The following is a 17,529-nucleotide window of genomic DNA, read 5'->3' as shown; positions in this document are numbered from 1 at the left end:
CAAAATTGCTTTCACCCTTCAGACTGGAAAAAGGTTTGAGTAAGAGAGTAATATAGACAAGTCAAACATCGTTTTATGTCTCTGTATTGGCAGGTATTTTAACATTTTAGTCTTATTTACAACCTATTTAAAATTCAAAATCTTTTTTATAGCCATTTGAAGTTTTATGTGATGTACATTAATTTAAATCCATTAAACTGAAAACGGATTTTAATTAAAAAGTAAAAAATCCTGACAACAAATCATAGTGTTTGATACAAGATCATACAAGTAGGAAGATATATATTGTAGCAAATTACTTTGTCAGTTGTAAATTTGGAAATTTTTTAAAAGTGATTTAGATGACAATCTATTGCAAAAACTGCTGCACTGTAGCTAGCACTAAACAGAGCATCTAAATGACAGACCTGTCAACTATCCCGATTTATGGGGGATAGCCCCCATGTGAGGGGTTGGCCTGACTATCTAAATCCTCTATTATATGAACTAAAACCTCAAAATAGTTATTCAAATGAGTTTGATGGCATTTAAGTACATGTACACTCCTTAAAAATCATAGTATATCATATCAAATATACTTAAGAAATGTAGAAACCATGCACTAGGTCCTCTTGTGCTTAAAATCCCCCATGGAGGTTCTGAAAAGTTTGCAGGTATGAAATGATCATCTGAAGGGCAGTTATCTTGGATATGTTGCATGTTTTTAAGTCAAAATCAAATGATTATAAAATATTTTAACACTGTAAATCTCATAATTTATCATGATTTTCTCGGAAATGCACTTACCTAAAACGTTATATCTGATTCTTTAATAAATACGAAAGAAAGATACTACAATTATTTACAATTTCATTGAATATAGAATCTGTAATTTCACATGGGGAGATATCTTTAACACAAATGTTTTAAATCCTACTGAAAATAAATTTGATAAAAATCAACATTTTCGTAAAAAAGAAAGAAACAGAAACAGGTACCCCATTTTTCTTCTTATTTCCTGAAAGCAAATTATCATTATTATATTTCCCCAAAAAAACATTATGTATGTTTTTGCTTCACTTGTCAAAGATTAATCACCCTTTCTATTTATTTTTATCATGTTTATTATTCCAAATATCAGTCTTTACTGAGCTAAAGCAATAAATTAAGCCTATCAGGCTTAAAACATATGACAAGACATAGAAATGTATGTGAATATTTTGTTACAGAACATTGTATAAATCATGTAAGAAAATATGAACATTCAAAACACCAATAGGAGATAATCTGTTTTCAGATAGTGACACAATGCCATTAAATCTTTTGTCAATGAAATAAAGGTAAAGCAAAAACGAAGCCGGATCTCAGCATGGAAGTCAGTGTACTACAAATTATTTCTAATGTAAGCAACAAAGGAACCTATTAATGTATCTATTGACCAATGAAACAACTAAAACTGACCTGTTATAAAGGCAGATGTTTGAGAAAGATCCTTCAACACAGCTAAGTGTTAATAACATCAAAGATACTTTCTATGCAATACACAAAATCTTGAAAGAGACTTCCTTCTGACATACAAGAACATTCCTACCCAATACACATAATCAATGTAGATATAAATGCTCCATTTAAACAGTGTCAATACTACTATATAAATCCATTCTAAAGAAAAATGAATGGTAAAAATTCTTTTATTGTGCAGTTTAAAATGTTAATTTGCTGCTTTTTACAGAATACAGGTAAAAAGTAATGATTTATGAATTATGAAATATAGATTTTTAATTATTGATAGGTTTTTAAAGCTGGTGAGGAATAAATCTGTGACATGTGAAATATTTCATTAGAACTATCAATATCTTATGTCAATATCAGTTACTGGTATAAATAAACAGGTGACGAATTCAGGCTAGTTTATAAAGGTATATAAGTGGAAAGTATGTGGTAAATACAAATGATCTAAAAATGTAACTTGTGTATTTAACAGTTAGCCTACCGGTACTGAATACTGTAAATTCAGAAATTATTGCGATGTTTTTATTATTGCGAAAAATGCGACAGGGTTATAATCGCAATAATTTAAACTCGCATTTTGAAATTTATTATATGAATTAAACAGGATTTTTCTCAATATCGCAAAAATTAAAATCGCATTTTAGTCTAAAATGATAAAATCGCAATAATAAATGCACGCAATAATTTCTGAATTTACAGTAACTTAAAATATAACTTAGTTCATAAAAATATTCCTATAGATTTTCCTCTCCTGCATTTCACACCAAAACGATTGCTTTAAAGTAATAACATCTAAAAAGAAAAGTGTAAACTTCATTCTGATTTAAAATTAAAAAATCTAAACAAAATTTCATCTTGTTTGCATTTGATTTTTAGATCTGCATCAAATTTCAGTTTAAACCATGATGGAATCTTTTATAAAAGTAACCTGACCAAATCATGTAACTCACTTTTGTGTCAAAATAATCATGCCTGCAAAGTAGACAATGTGTGCTGACACCATATCAAACCATGTATCAGGAACACCCAAGAGCCAGGTAAGACAAAGTGTCACATTGCATATACATGTATCAGTTTATATCATGCTAAGCATGGTATAAAAGGGGACATGATTCTGAAATGCAAATAAATCCTAATTCACAATTCCTTGTGTTTGTCTCTCTGCCTGTTAATGCAATATAAAATATAAGTTAAACATTAACATACAGAGTCAAAATAAGAGCATTTTTTTTTTCTTGATTTTTCCTTATTTCATGATTTTGTCATGATTATCATTATAGTAAGAAGTATAACATATTGTAAAAGAGGCTCCCAAAGATCTGGTATAAATTTGCTTTGAAATTCTTGAATTCATTTTTTTTAAAGCAAATAAAAAAAGGATGATGGTGACAATGAATAATAAAAAAAGAGGTAGATATCAAGGGACAATTAAAACCTGTTAGTCTAAGATAAACACTTTAGCCAAAAGAAAAAGAACAGATAAACTAATCTCAACAGAACACTAAACAGAAAACTTTAGATTGAGCAACCAAAACTTGGGTTGAACTTAGATGCTCCATTTTAATTTTGAAATTTGTTCTGATTAAGGTTCAACAAGTAAGAAGATCTCATTTGGTTCATGAATAGTATTCTCATTAGAAACAGGCATGCTTATATCCAAAGTAGTCTTAATGTTGTTTTTACAAATATATAATTAAGCTTTTTCAATCTTCATTTATAATGTACATGGCATACATAATCAAATGGCCTAAATTTTATTGCTTATAAAATATTGCAATACTTGAACATAAAATAAATAGTACGAAGTGCCACTTAAATCAGAGATTAAATTTCAAAACACTAATGACTTGAATAGAAATCAATGAAGCAGTTAAAATGGAGTGTTTGCTTGGCTTACATATCAATCAAATAATTGCAGATTAAATTTCTTAACAAATTTCGCCTTTTAAATTCCATAAATGATCTCCCCTTTTTGCATTAGTCTTGCATTTTTCCGATTCTTCAAGTTGTAAATCTGAACCAGTACAAAAGTGATTATTAGCTCTTTAATTGTTATTTGTAGTAAATCATTCAATCAGTATATATATGCACAATAGTATAAAGTTATTCTACAGGTGAAAAGCTGATAATCAACTGATATAAATGCACACTTAACAGATTACTCTATGATTTCCAACCAAACCTGTAATTCAATTGCCTTCTTTTAAAGAAAAAAATTACAGATTTCTACTGAATGAGTTTACTTTGTGAAGTTTCAGCTGTTTCAATAAATAGATCATTAACTTACTGGCTTATGAGTGCAGCTTCCACATTTACCCTGAACGAAACAGAATGCACAGTCATCCCACAACGTATAACAACCATATCCTTCCACAAATACTTCCATAAGAATTACACAATATCATCACTTATTGAACATAAAATCCATCCAATCTCCCCATGTCTTACTACATAATGTCCATGATAATTAGTGAATGTGATCAGTGGTCTTTAACAGGAGATAATCTCCGTAAGAACACGAACGTATGTTTGTCTACCATCTTTGTTTAAAAGGGAAATCAAAGTTAATGTCTTGATAGAATTAAAAGTTGATATAAGCTTATAAAAAGATTACTGATATGAATAAATTACCATTGGGGTACTGCCATAAAAACTTCACACAAACCGATATTGGAATACAACTATTTCTATATATTTGATCATCCAACCAATCCAACCTATTCTACCAATAAATTATTTAATTTCATTTTAAACATAAAAATGTCATTCACAATATTGAAAAGGTGTAAATTTCATCCTTTCTAATTTATTAAATTAATATTGAAAGCCAACAGCAATTATTTTGAAATTTGTTTTCCAAATATGGTATATACTTCAGTAGTTAAAGTAAGAGATATTTAATCACATGCACTGTATATGTAAATTGAAAAATCCAGATAGAATCATTGTTGTCTATTGTATAGCATAGACAGAAATTTAAACTATTGCTTTTGATAAATTTCGTTCAAATGCAAATCTTCAACAAAAGTTTACACTTAAAAGAAATTATAATGGTTGTATAACTGTACTGCATACCAGTATTCTAATAATCTAATCAATCGATATTTTAAACATAAAATATGTTTTGTGATTTTGATCGTTCTTGTAATTTTTAGTTGTATTTTTCCACATGGTATTGCCTTTATCTTTTGTAGATTGTTGGTTGGTTGTTAGGAATGTCTTGTTCTTTTATACTTGCGTTTTTATTCATTACTTTGTTTTAATTATTTTTCTGTTTCATTGTATCATTGTTTCATTGTTTTATTTGGTATTCTGTTTCTTTATTGTGTACTTGATGTGTTTGTTTTGTTGTGGTTTTTTTCCCCATTTTATTTAAGGGTGATACAGATACCAGATTAAATCAGTTTTCTCTTTATCTTATTAAGACCATTTTGAATTCATTCACACATTGTCTAAACTTTGGTCCATTGAAAGCTTGACACAAAATGGATGCTTGCCCATTATATATATTCTATGTTCACCTCTAAATGTCTTCATTTTTTATTTGTGCTGTTAGGTTGCTATCTTTTATAAAAGATATCAAACATTATCCTTTCATTTATAAGTGTCAAAAATTGAACTAAGATTTATTAGCCACTGTCCTAAGAGTAGATTTCAGATCAAAATTCACATGCTCTAACAAATCTTTTACAATTATCCTTTTATATGAAAACTTTCCTGTTATATACATTCTATTGACCTGGCTTGTGGTCAATTCAATATTCACTCTGGTGAGTCTGGACCAATTCAATATTTACTCTGGTGAGTCTGGACCAATTCAATATTTACTCTGGTGAGTCTGGACCAGGACCAATTCAATATTTACCCTGGTGAGTCTGGACCAATTCAATATTTACTCAGGTTGAGTCTGGACCAATTCAGTATTTACTCAGGTGAGTTGGACCAATTCAATATTTACTCAGGTGAGTCTTGACCAGGACCAATTCAATATTGACTCATGTGAGTCTGGACCAATTCAATATTTACTCAGGTGAGTCTGGACCACGACCAATTCAATATTTACTCAGGTGAGTCTGGACCAGGACCAATTCAGTATTTACTCTTGTGAGTCTGGACCAATTATTACTTACATCTCTGGCACTTCTGAATATTTCCCTAAGAGTTGAACTAGAGGAGTACATTCCAGAATCTTGTGATAGCGTAACATTTCTCCTGTCATCCTTCAATGACCTCTGTAAACTACTTCTTGTCTCTGTGGATGCTCTGATGGCTGATACATCTGGAGAATAGAAATCTTGGGAACTACCCTGTAGACCTCTAGGTTCGGACAGAGTTCTGGAGTGGAAGGGACGATCAGGTGTTGATACCCTTTTTGAGTCTAACATCTTGATTAAGAATATCAAAAGAATCTGCTTAACATCCTAAAAAATATTATATATCATTTATTTTGTATTATGACATCTTTTCTTTAAATATATGATTGCATGCAATTCTTTTGTCAAGTTTGATTTAAGAAGGTAAATAACAATACAACATGGAAACTAAAATTTGTGTCTACCTTGCAATTACTGAAGAGGGATTATATCATACTTAAATGTTTGTCATCTTAATTTGTCAAGACTGCAGGGTTTTTTCAAAAATGAACCCTAACCCTTAAAGTATGATAAATCTATATAATAAATATATGAACATATTTAATAAATTGACTGTTTTCCTACATATCAGTTTCAAGTTTTTATGTCATCAAAGGAAGCGGAGCATTTTCCAGTCATTTTTTTTTCATGTCACAACAGAAATTTTCAAAATACAGTGTTCCAAACAAAGGGCACTTGTTTCTATATACAGTAGTGTCCGGTAATTCTGCCTGTCCGGTAAACCCGCCCACTCCCATTTACTACCGTAATTGTCACTTCCATGAATATTTCGTCTGCTATTTTATTCATAGGACCTGTACTTATCCTAACTGCATGTCAACTTTTAAAGAAAAATCCTTAATTAAGAAAATATCGAGTGATATCTATAATACAGTTCCTAAAGCTAATGATAATTCATTTCTGGTCCGAGTACACAGTTATTTCGTAGTGCATTTCTTTTAGACAATAAATGGAAATTAAAAAAATCCCACCTGCGCTTTCTCAATAATATTTTTACAGTGTGTTGTACTACTTTTGGGACAAATTATATCAGAATTATAGAAAACTTCATCGGCTCTAACTCAAAATATGGACAATTTCATGCTAAGGGGGTCTTCAAATCTTTTGACAGCTTCCGATGTGCTAATTTTTAACATTTTTCAGCTGGACCAAATCACTACTTTACTTTAAAATTCATGACCCAAATTTTTTTACAGTGTCATTTCACCCCCCTACTTACTATTTGAGTCATAAAACATGGAGAAATAAATTCGGAAGGGGTATAAAAAAAATCGACAAGTAACACACTGTCCACACTAGGGACTATATTCGTGGACAACGAAAATCAAAGGACGATAACTGTGTACCCGGACCTAATAGGGTAGAAAAAGTTGACCAATCTTAATGAAACTTGGTATGACTAAAGCTTATTAAATTATAAGACTGCTTACAAAGTTTCATGGCAATAGGATATATATTATAGACAATATGACTAATTCTATATTGAACTTTGAGTGTTAAATTTAGACGTTAAAATTGAAAATTTTCAACTATCAACAATTGAGGCTTAAAAAATTAAAATATTGCAAAAAAATACTTTTGAAATGCCTTAATATATAATATATTATGTATTAAAAGCAATAGAGTACTCATTTGATTCATCAGACTTATCATAATTATTAAAAAGTCAAATTTATATGAGCCTGTGGCTAAAAATGGAGGTTTCCCAATGAAGGGGGGCCTTACATGAAGATGTAATATTTTCCAGCAATTTTAAATTTGTAAAGCTTTTTGGTTATAAATAATCCTTACATATGTATTTAATGTACTTTAAATGGAAAGAAAACTTACAAATAACATATCACATTAGCTTAAAAGGGTCTTAGGCCAAGTAAGACTGAAAATAATTTAGGGTCAATTTAGGCCGTATCACATATTTACATTTAAAAATGCATATTGAAGCTATATGAAATAAAATTTTGTGTCTTTTCTATCATTTCTATACTCAGGTGACATGATACAATAAATCTGAGCACAAAAAGACTCTTGCATTCAACTTTTTTTGCAGACAGTATGGTCTGATACAAAGATTTTTCACTTTTTAGTGAAAAACATGCATGCAATTTTAGTCTCAACAGGCTTATATTTGAACCACTTGCTATCCGACAGAAGAAAAGAAAGGTATTATGTGACATAAAACAGGTACAAAAGACATTGTTAAGTGCTTTTTATACAAATTTAGTGAGGTCTTTATAATGGACTTCAACTTTTATGTTCCAAGCTCCTCACATTTAACTTGATCCAAACAGGGCGTTAGACGAGGATCATATATACAACACATTTTGCGCATATTGTCTGAGATAATCTTCTTTTCTGTAGATTCAGAGTTCACAAATGAGTAATACAACTGGATTGAAACATAGAAACACAAATATTGACACATAAAAACCTGTCAGATAGAAAGTCAGAATGCCACTTATGCATCAAAATTGAAAAAGCTATGAAATGCTTATTTTGACCATAAAATGCCAAAATTGGTCATTTTTGCAGAAATTCTATCAAATAAAAGTTTAAATCCTTTAGTTTTATGCTATTTGATAAATTGACACCATCAAATCATTCAGGGAAGTTGCCAAAGTACAGATTCTATATTTCCTGATTTCACCTCTTAGGTCCGAGTACACAGTTATTTCGTAGTGCATTTCTTTTAGACAATAAATGGAAATTAAAAAAATCCCACCTGCGCTTTCTCAATAATATTTTTACAGTGTGTTGTACTACTTTTGGGACAAATTATATCAGAATTATAGAAAACTTCATCGGCTCTAACTCAAAATATGGACAATTTCATGCTAAGGGGGTCTTCAAATCTTTTGACAGCTTCCGATGTGCTAATTTTTAACATTTTTCAGCTGGACCAAATCACTACTTTACTTTAAAATTCATGACCCAAATTTTTTTACAGTGTCATTTCACCCCCCTACTTACTATTTGAGTCATAAAACATGGAGAAATAAATTCGGAAGGGGTATAAAAAAAATCGACAAGTAACACACTGTCCACACTAGGGACTATATTCGTGGACAACGAAAATCAAAGGACGATAACTGTGTACCCGGACCTTCTGACGAAATTTTTTTTCTATTCTATTGTCTGGAATCCCTTTACAAGCGGTCTATTAATAAATCACCACTTTCCTTTCATACTAAACTGGCCCTACATACACATTTACTGCGCATGGGCGGATTTACCGGACAAACACATTTCAGATAAAAACACATGTGACCCACTTTTTTTGTTGATTTTAACATTTATTTCAGATATTTTTGGGGAAATGAGATAAACTTCTTAAAATTGAGTTGTCAGTGAATCGATTTATATTAAATTTGATACAATTTGTATGTAATTAAGCAGAAATACATGTATATACGACAAAGCCTTATTTGGGCGGAATTACCGGACTGCATCGTATATATCTATTGGGAGTTCGACTATCCATATATAATAGAGGCACTTGTTTCTATCCATTGGGAGGTCGACTATCCATATATAGAAACTTCTATTATATATGAGTCGAACTCCCAATGGATAGAAACAAATGCCTGTGGTTCCAAGTCCCTCGCTGTGTTAACTGTCTGACCTGCGAAATGCCTGTGAATAGGCAGTTTGAATTTAAAAAAAAACCTGATTTTTAACAGTCATACAGGGAAAGATGTTCATCGAATTGATCGTTGAATTGAGGATTCTGTTTTATCTGGACTTTTTTCTGTTCGGATGATGCTGAATGGCGATTCTAAATGTCGGAACGCACAATAAATTTCCGGAAACGACTTACTAATCGAGTGCACACTATTTTAACTACAGCTGGTCGGATAGCTATTAGCCAGGAAGATATTTTGAAATAAATAGATTATACGCGACTTTCCAAAACATAACAAAAAAATGAGGGTAAGACGTGAAAAGGTTGAATATGACTTTATTACATAACCAAGGATGTGCGGCCGATGACTTTTGGTTTACACAAGGATTTAAAATTAAATCAGTAAAAATCCTTGGTTTATACTGATATGACTAACATGCTCTCCCGCAAACGCTTCGTTAGACTTTAATTTAAGTTTAGAGGTTATTCCAGAAACACGCGTTGTGCCCACATTAATCATATCATTTGATTTTAACTACCACACCGGCGGTCTCTATTGTTGGTCTGTTTGCCTATCGTACAATTACGGCAATGCCGAGTTGATCTTGGATGGTGTCGGCTGTTCTGTTAGAATGTTTTTATGTTTATGCGCATAAACGTTTTCAGGTATTTTTTTGCTTCGAAACTTGTGATATCGATCGTGCCCGTGAAGAATTTTATTTCAGAAACACAATCTGTGCGCAAGGAAATCACTTCCATATGAAAATAAGGAGATGTGGTATGATTGCCAATGAGAAAACTATCCACTAAAGTTCAAATGAAGTGGATGTAAGCAATTATAGGCAACCGTACGGCCTTCAACAATGAGAAAAACCCATACCGTGTGGTAGGCTATAAAAGGCCCCGACATGAAAAATATGAAACAATTCAATTAAGAGAAAACTAACGGCCTAATTTATAACAAAACAGTTTACGAAAAACAAATATGACAGACATGAACCAACGACGACCACTGAACTACAGACTCCTGACTTGGGACAGGCACAAAGAGAATGTGGCGGGGTTAGGGAGCTACCATTTGATTTTTATGGGGGGGGGGGGGGGGGGGGGGGGGGCTATGATGAAAAATTTTGTCCTGGATTTTATTTTAGTTGTAATCTCTGTCCTGCCTTTTTATTTTTCACTCTATTCGGTCCTGCCTTTTTTTTTATTAGTTTATCCTGACTTTTTTTACATAAATTGTCATCCTGCCTTTTTTTTTGCCAAGTTGCTCATCCTGCCTTTTTTTTTTTACCCAAACTCCTGTCCTGCCTTTTTTTTCAAATTTCATCCTACCCCCCACCCCCCCCCTATTCAAACCATATCATTATTATTTGCTTTTATATATAAATCAGAAATAACCAATTTAAACTCAAACCCAGCTTTCCCTTTGTGATATGGAACCCCCTTAGTAGTACAATTTCATAAAGATCAATACACTTACACACAAGTTATTGTCATGAAACTAGAAAAATGCTTGTTTTTTGCCTCTTTTTGGTCCCTAATTCCTAAAATTTTGAGGCAATTACCCCCAAAATCAATCCCAGCCTTCCCTTTGTGGTAAGGCACCTTGCAGTACAATTTCAGAGAGATCCATACACTTGAACACAAGTTATTGTCTGGAAACTAGAAAATTCTTATTTTTGGCCCCTTATTCTTAAACGTTTTGGGCAATTACCTCCAAACTCAATTCCAGCTTTCCCTTTGTGATATGGAACCTTGTAGTACAATTTCAGAAAGATCCATAGACTTACACACAAGTTATTGTCATGAAACTAGAAAAATGCTTGTTTTTTGCCCCTTTTTTGGCCCCTAATTCCTAAAATTTTGAGGCATTTACCCCCAAAATCAATCCATTCCCTTTGTGATATGGAACCTTGTGGTACAATGTCAGAGAGATCCATACACTAACACACATGTTATGTCTGGAAGTTACAAAAATGCTTATTTTTGGCCCCTTTTTGGCCCCTAATTCCTTAACTGTTGGTACCATAACCCCCAAAATCAATCCCAACCTTCCTTTTGTGGTATTGAACCTTATAGTAAAATTTTATAGATATCCATTAACTTAAACTAAAGTTAGAGTGCGAAAACCAATGTGTCTTCGGACGACGAGGACGACGACGACGACGACGACGACGCCAACGTCATACCAATATACGACCGCAAAATTTTTTTGCGGTCGTATAAAAATCAGTTGAAAAGGGCTTAACTCATCAGATGGATACAAATAGAAATACATCTAACAAAAACACAAATTGGACGTGGACGGGTACTTGTACATCCCAAAAACAAAAAGACACTGAGTACAGATCTGAGAGTACTCGCGGTTACTGACAGCTAGTTCAAAGCCAATAACAACTAATGAAAAAAATCATGTATCTAAGACTAAAATATCAATCAGTACACATCCAACATCCCATGGATTTAGTGTAAAGACGTCATTAACAGTCAGAGAAAAACATGACCTTGTGCAATGCCAAACTCTAAGTATCGACAGATTGTAGTATCGTGAAAGTACATATGTGTAATATTTAGTAGAGTTTAATTCACTGATAACAAAATCAATATTTACACCAATAAAAACAATATTCAAAGATTTAATTACAGTGTTGAATAGGGAACCTTTTAGAATAAGTTTATTTAAAGGATTGATAAGTTTAACCGGATCGTATCTAAATTTCCGACTCGGTTTACTAGCTTTATTCTATTGTGTCGAATAGTAGATAGTTTGACATCTGACATTTTCATTTGCTCACAGTATTTGAACTTTTTAAAATTGAATTATGCAGAAAACATGATATATTTGTGTAGTGTAGTAGAACAAAGTGGCAGTTCTCTTAGTTATACTTTGGGTTTTGATTATGTCTTGATTGATTTATTGTTATTTTTTGTGCGATGGTAATATTTCATCTCGAATTTTCGGGACAAGAACCAACTATACAACGTATTGGATATGTTCTTAAACGGTATAGAATGGACGGTATTCTTTATTTGGACTACCACTGGAAAATAAGGACAAAATAAAAGAAGGTTGACCCTCTCAGTGAAGATTTTTTAATTCTCCGAGAGAGCAGTATTAGTACTCTCAAACACCGACATGACATTGTTTGTTTGCTAAACATAGACAGTGGAGCTGCATGTTACAAATTAAATATCTTACAAAAACGTGCATGTACATTGGAAGAGAGATATATTAGATACCGTTTCTACAATATGTCAAGTATTGTTACATGACTTACTGTCACGCAAAGAATACAGAAAATAAGCTCTTGTTAACCAAGTCTGACCTTTTTTCACAACACGGAGTTGGATTGGGAACGCTTTAGAATCGCCCTTTTTTCACCATGGACAAAGAAATTAGTAAATATGCCAAAATCGACATAACTGAGCAAAATTAATGAAATTGGCCGAGACTTTATTCATACTGGCAACGGCCTGGACTTGTTCATTCAACCAATGTGAAAACCCGCGAATATTAAATGTGGTATAACTTTTGTGATAGTAGAAAACATGTCAGTGAGGGACAATGTGCTCAGGGAGGGGATATGATAATGTGAAAGTGATAAAAAAGGTGCAAAACTGCATTTCACACAATAAACTATTTACCTAGATTATAACTCCTGTTTCCTAACCCACTTAACGGTATTAATAAAAGTTAACTAAAGGTGAAAGGGGTTTAAATATTATACGTGTTAAGGCACATTTCTTCTCTTGTTATGTAAATTTATTGATAAAATCAGGACAACAATCCACTTAAAGACAATACATATGATAAGTTTATATCAATGGTAAATACAAACAGAGAAACTTACGAGATTTATAAGGGGAGAAGAAAGAAATATTATTTTGAACACCTTAGGATTTTAATATCATATTGCATGTTATTATTACATATTGCACAACTATCAACATGTATTACTTCTAATCGTGATAGCTTTATATACTAATACTTTTGGTCGTTTCATGCTCGAATCAAACATATCCGACCCTCCAATCATGATTCGTATAATCAGTGCAATGGAGAAAATTAAGATTTGGACAAACCGAAAAAAGTTCGCTGATATTTTCAAAGGTTAAAACTAAACTATATTTGATATTGAAGCAATAGACACTGACAAAGACAAAAAGTAGTTGATCAAATGAAAATTTCGAACCAATTTCCATGGTTATAAAAGTAGTACTTCATGAAATGATAATGTATGAACCGTAGTAACCAACTGCTTGCCAATACTTCCAAGCATGATAAGCTCACTCCATCAGGACAAGCTTGTTTTTTTTCTACATCTACGCCATACGACGATTCATTAGCACATTGGTGACCACATACGTCGGCGCATCACATACAGACTATAAAGAAAATTAATAACTTAAAAGTGCAATAAACTAAAATTAATTTATGCAAAAATAGAAGTCACATATTTACAAACTGATTTAGTTGTCTAAATGTACTGACTTTGGATCAGTGTTTAAAACTGATCAAATGTGGTAGAGCGGAGAGTGTATTGTGGAAGTGTGTTCCACAAATCAACAGTTAAGTGGAAAATCTGCATTTGTAAGTAGTCTGTTCTGGTGCTAAATGTTTGAAACTGCAGTGTACTATAGTATTAGTGTAAATGGTGTTGTCGATCGGCAGGGGGAAATAAGATAAAGGTTTGGGTCTATTGCTATAAGATTGTGTGTGATTTTGTACATCATTGTTACTCTGTTGATGTTTCTTCGAGTTTCTAGTGATTTCCATTGGGATGACCAATCATGGAAGTGATTCTGCTGGTGTTACGGAATCTGGTAACGTAGCGTAGTGATAAGGGCTTCACTGTACCTTTTCAATAATATTTTTTGTGTGTGAAGGGACCAGACTGGTAAACAATATTCTAGATTAGATTGTACCATAGATATATAGGCAAACTGATTTACTTTGAACCGGATTTTCCAAGGAAAAATCGGTTATTGATTTGGGATGTACGGATTTTTCAAATTTTGATATGTTGTTTCCTGTGACTAAATGAAGGGCAAGTTCAATTTTCAAGATTTTAGCTTTTCCCGTTGTTGAGTTGTAGACCTTTTAGTAGCCATAAGTTATACTTATTATATGATTGTCATTTGAGTTATTTCCCTTTGAACAGAAATGGCAAAGATAATAATCTTTTTTTATTAAAGGATATATTTCATTACATTACATTGTGTAGATACAGTTGTTGACATTGATAGATAAGTTGCAGATCTATATTAGTTTGTGACAAATGAAAGAGAAAATATTGGGAACTATTAATTATATATATAAAGTTTGATTACACTAAGTGTTTTTAAATAATTTTCACCTGTTATCAGATTACAAAGCATATGGTAAATATCTATCACACAATTATAATTGGAGTGACAGATTTATTTAAAAATTTTCTGTTTCCTAAGTGCTGATGATGATAAGCTCTGTAGGACAGTATAAATATAGTATTTACTGATCATTATTAGACATTATGAAGATAATTACAGATAAGTTTATAGATTTTTAAAAGACATTGTATTAATTAAATGATAAATGACATTTTGGATTTTTTTCTTCTTTTCTTTGGTAAATTGTTTGAAGAATTTTGTGGTAGGTTTGTTTGATATTCTGTATAAACTAATTTTCTTAATGCTATATGTATTTTTTTTTGTTTTTGATGAAGCGAACTCTTTTAAAAACTGTGTTTGATTTCAACATAAATTGAATATATATAAGGTTCTTTGAAATGCTGAATCTAAACCTGTATTTATTTTCATTATTAATTAGATTATACAATGTACCACATTGAGGTCCAAAGGGTCCTAAATTAAACTTTTGTTTGATTTCATCAAAAATTGAAATCTTGGGGTTCTTTGATATGCTGATTCTAACAATGTACTTAGATTTTGGATATTGGACCATAATAGGTAAATGTCTGATTTCAAATTTTTCAGTTCTTTGACCACATTCATTTTGTGTCACAAACCTATGCTGTGTCATATTCAATCACAATCCAAATTCAGAGCTGTTTTCACACAGCAAATCTGTTTGGTTGTGCAGATTATATAAAGTTGTACTATTTGCCACTGGACATTGGACTAACAGAGGCCATTCATTCTCCTGATTATATATACTTTAAGGACATTCTTGAATATGATTGAAAATTGAAATAACAATAATAAACCTGTCTTTTCTTTCACTTTTTACCTAGAGTCTTAAATGATGAAAGTGTCTCTAATTAATTTTAGATTTTTACATGAATCTAGGATAAAATGCACCTATTCTGTCCTTATTTGTCTGTGTACATAGCATAGGGAATGGAAACGGGGAATGTGTCAAAGAGACAACAACTCAACCAAAGAGCAGAAAACAGCTCATATGAAGCTTACAATTGCAAGCTTTGAGTTTTGTTAATATGTATATGTAATGTGTATTTTTGCTTTGATTTTATAAATCAAATAAATCCAATAGTATTGACTATCTGGATAGTGGATAGTGGATAGTGCCAATATTATGGAACTTTGGATGACTGTCACACAAGAGTAAACTGTATGTACAACATCAGGGCTATTTATAATCAAAAACCAATTTGTTCCTTACTTGTAGATTTAAGAAGTTGATAAACACTCCATGACATTTAAAAAGAAGTTACTTCCACAGAACATTTCTTTTCATGCCAATTGGTTAATTTTATCAGCTGCTGGATCATAAGAAATGTCTGAACATCAGCTGGCAAAACACAAGTACAATTTTAATACAATTTTTTATTTTTTGTCGTTGAATATATTGAACTTGAAAACATTAAAATCACAGGCAGAGAACATCTTTAAATGTCTCATATAAACATGAGAAAAAAAAGGAAAAGGGGTTAGCTTGATTTACCAAATACCAAATTTCAAAAAAAAAATGTCCAGTTAGAATTTAAGATATATAATAGTTTATCATAGTAAGTGTTATGTTTCTATTAGAACTCATTAAATATAAAATTTGTAATTGTAAATTATATGTTACCCATCAATTAGTACAGATCAAAATTACCATTAGTCACCGTACTAAAGTACTGATTAACAGACAGTCAGTGACTCAAGATAAAATTTCCACCTAAGAATATGATAAAAAACATAAAATACAGAATTTTTCATGTCTTTGGTTTATTTCCTAAATTGTGTTCACATATGAAATAGTTTCAAAATAAAACAAACTTTTGACACAGAGATATGTCTTGCCTGTAGATAATTTTGACAGTAAAAGCAAACGTTGAAATAATAAACTGTTAACACAGAGATATGTCTTGCCAATTTGTTATTTTGATAATGCAAATGTTGAAACTCAAATAGCAATACTTTAATATGTAGGTTATGCAAATATTCAAAGTCAATAAACCATGACTCAAGGAACAGGGCTAAACAATCTCCATGGAAATTAAATGTGCCAATGCTAATACAACTGCATACCAAATACCATTGACTTTTCATAAGTCATTCCCTTTAAACAAACCTAAACACAAACATTAACTTGTAAACTATATAAAAGTTTCAAAGTCAATGAACCATAATGAGGGGGTGGGGTTATATAATCTCCATAAAAATGAAACTTGCAAATGCTAACACATTTGCATACCAAATATCATTTACTTAACATTAGTGGTTCATTTTAAACTGTCCTAATCACAAACTAATACATGTAAACTAAGGAAAAGTTTCAAAGTCAACAGACCATGACTGAGGGGGTAAGGACCAAATATTCTCCATGGAAATGAGATGTGCTTATGCTTATACAACTGCATACCAATTATCATTGACCTTCCACTAATGGTTCCCCTTAAACTGACCTAATCACAAACTAATACATGAAAACTAAGGAAAAGATTCAAGGTCAATAGACCATGACTGAGGGGGCGGGGCCAAATAATCTCCATGGTAATGAGATGCTAATACAACTGCATATTAAATATCATTGACCTACCACTAGTGGTTCACCATAAACTAGACCTAATCACAAACTAATACATTGTTGACGCCCCCGCCGGAAACAGCATACCTATGTCTCCCTTTTTGACTCTGTTAAGGCGAGACAAAAATGGCAATACTATAACATGTAAACTATTCAAAACATTCAGTCAATGGACAATGATTGAAGGTGCATGGCCAAATAATCTCTCTAGAAATGAGTTATGCTACTGCTAATACAACTGCATACCAAATACCATTGACTTACCATTAGTGGTTCAATTTAAACTG

The 17,529-nt window shown here is 31.9% G+C and overlaps 1 protein-coding gene across 17 annotated transcripts in view; it reads right to left on the bottom strand.

Moving 5' to 3' along the window:
* The window catches only part of LOC127734275 (myosin-10-like), an 81,757-nt gene extending 68,802 nt beyond the window's left edge, over positions 1 to 12,955 (bottom strand). For 7 of the 17 annotated variants that reach the window (XM_052244050.1, XM_052244058.1, XM_052244061.1 and 4 more), the window contains exons 1-2: positions 12,913 to 12,954; positions 5,622 to 5,912 (exon numbers count right to left, since the gene is read on the bottom strand). In XM_052244050.1, the coding sequence (XP_052100010.1) occupies positions 5,622 to 5,876 (255 nt within the window). In that variant the 5' untranslated portion in view covers positions 5,877 to 5,912; positions 12,913 to 12,954. Of the gene's footprint in view, positions 1 to 1,440; positions 1,582 to 3,778; positions 4,145 to 5,621; positions 5,913 to 12,912 lie in introns of those variants that run through there. The other 10 variants (XM_052244045.1, XM_052244048.1, XM_052244046.1 and 7 more) reach the window with 5 other exon arrangements.
* Between the last annotated feature and the right edge of the window lie 4,574 nt (positions 12,956 to 17,529).

The sequence above is a fragment of the Mytilus californianus genome, unplaced genomic scaffold (assembly GCF_021869535.1).
Source record: "Mytilus californianus isolate M0D057914Y unplaced genomic scaffold, xbMytCali1.0.p SCAF_3, whole genome shotgun sequence".
Lineage (NCBI taxonomy): Eukaryota > Metazoa > Mollusca > Bivalvia > Mytilida > Mytilidae > Mytilus > Mytilus californianus.
This window is presented reverse-complemented; position numbering and strand designations above follow the sequence as displayed.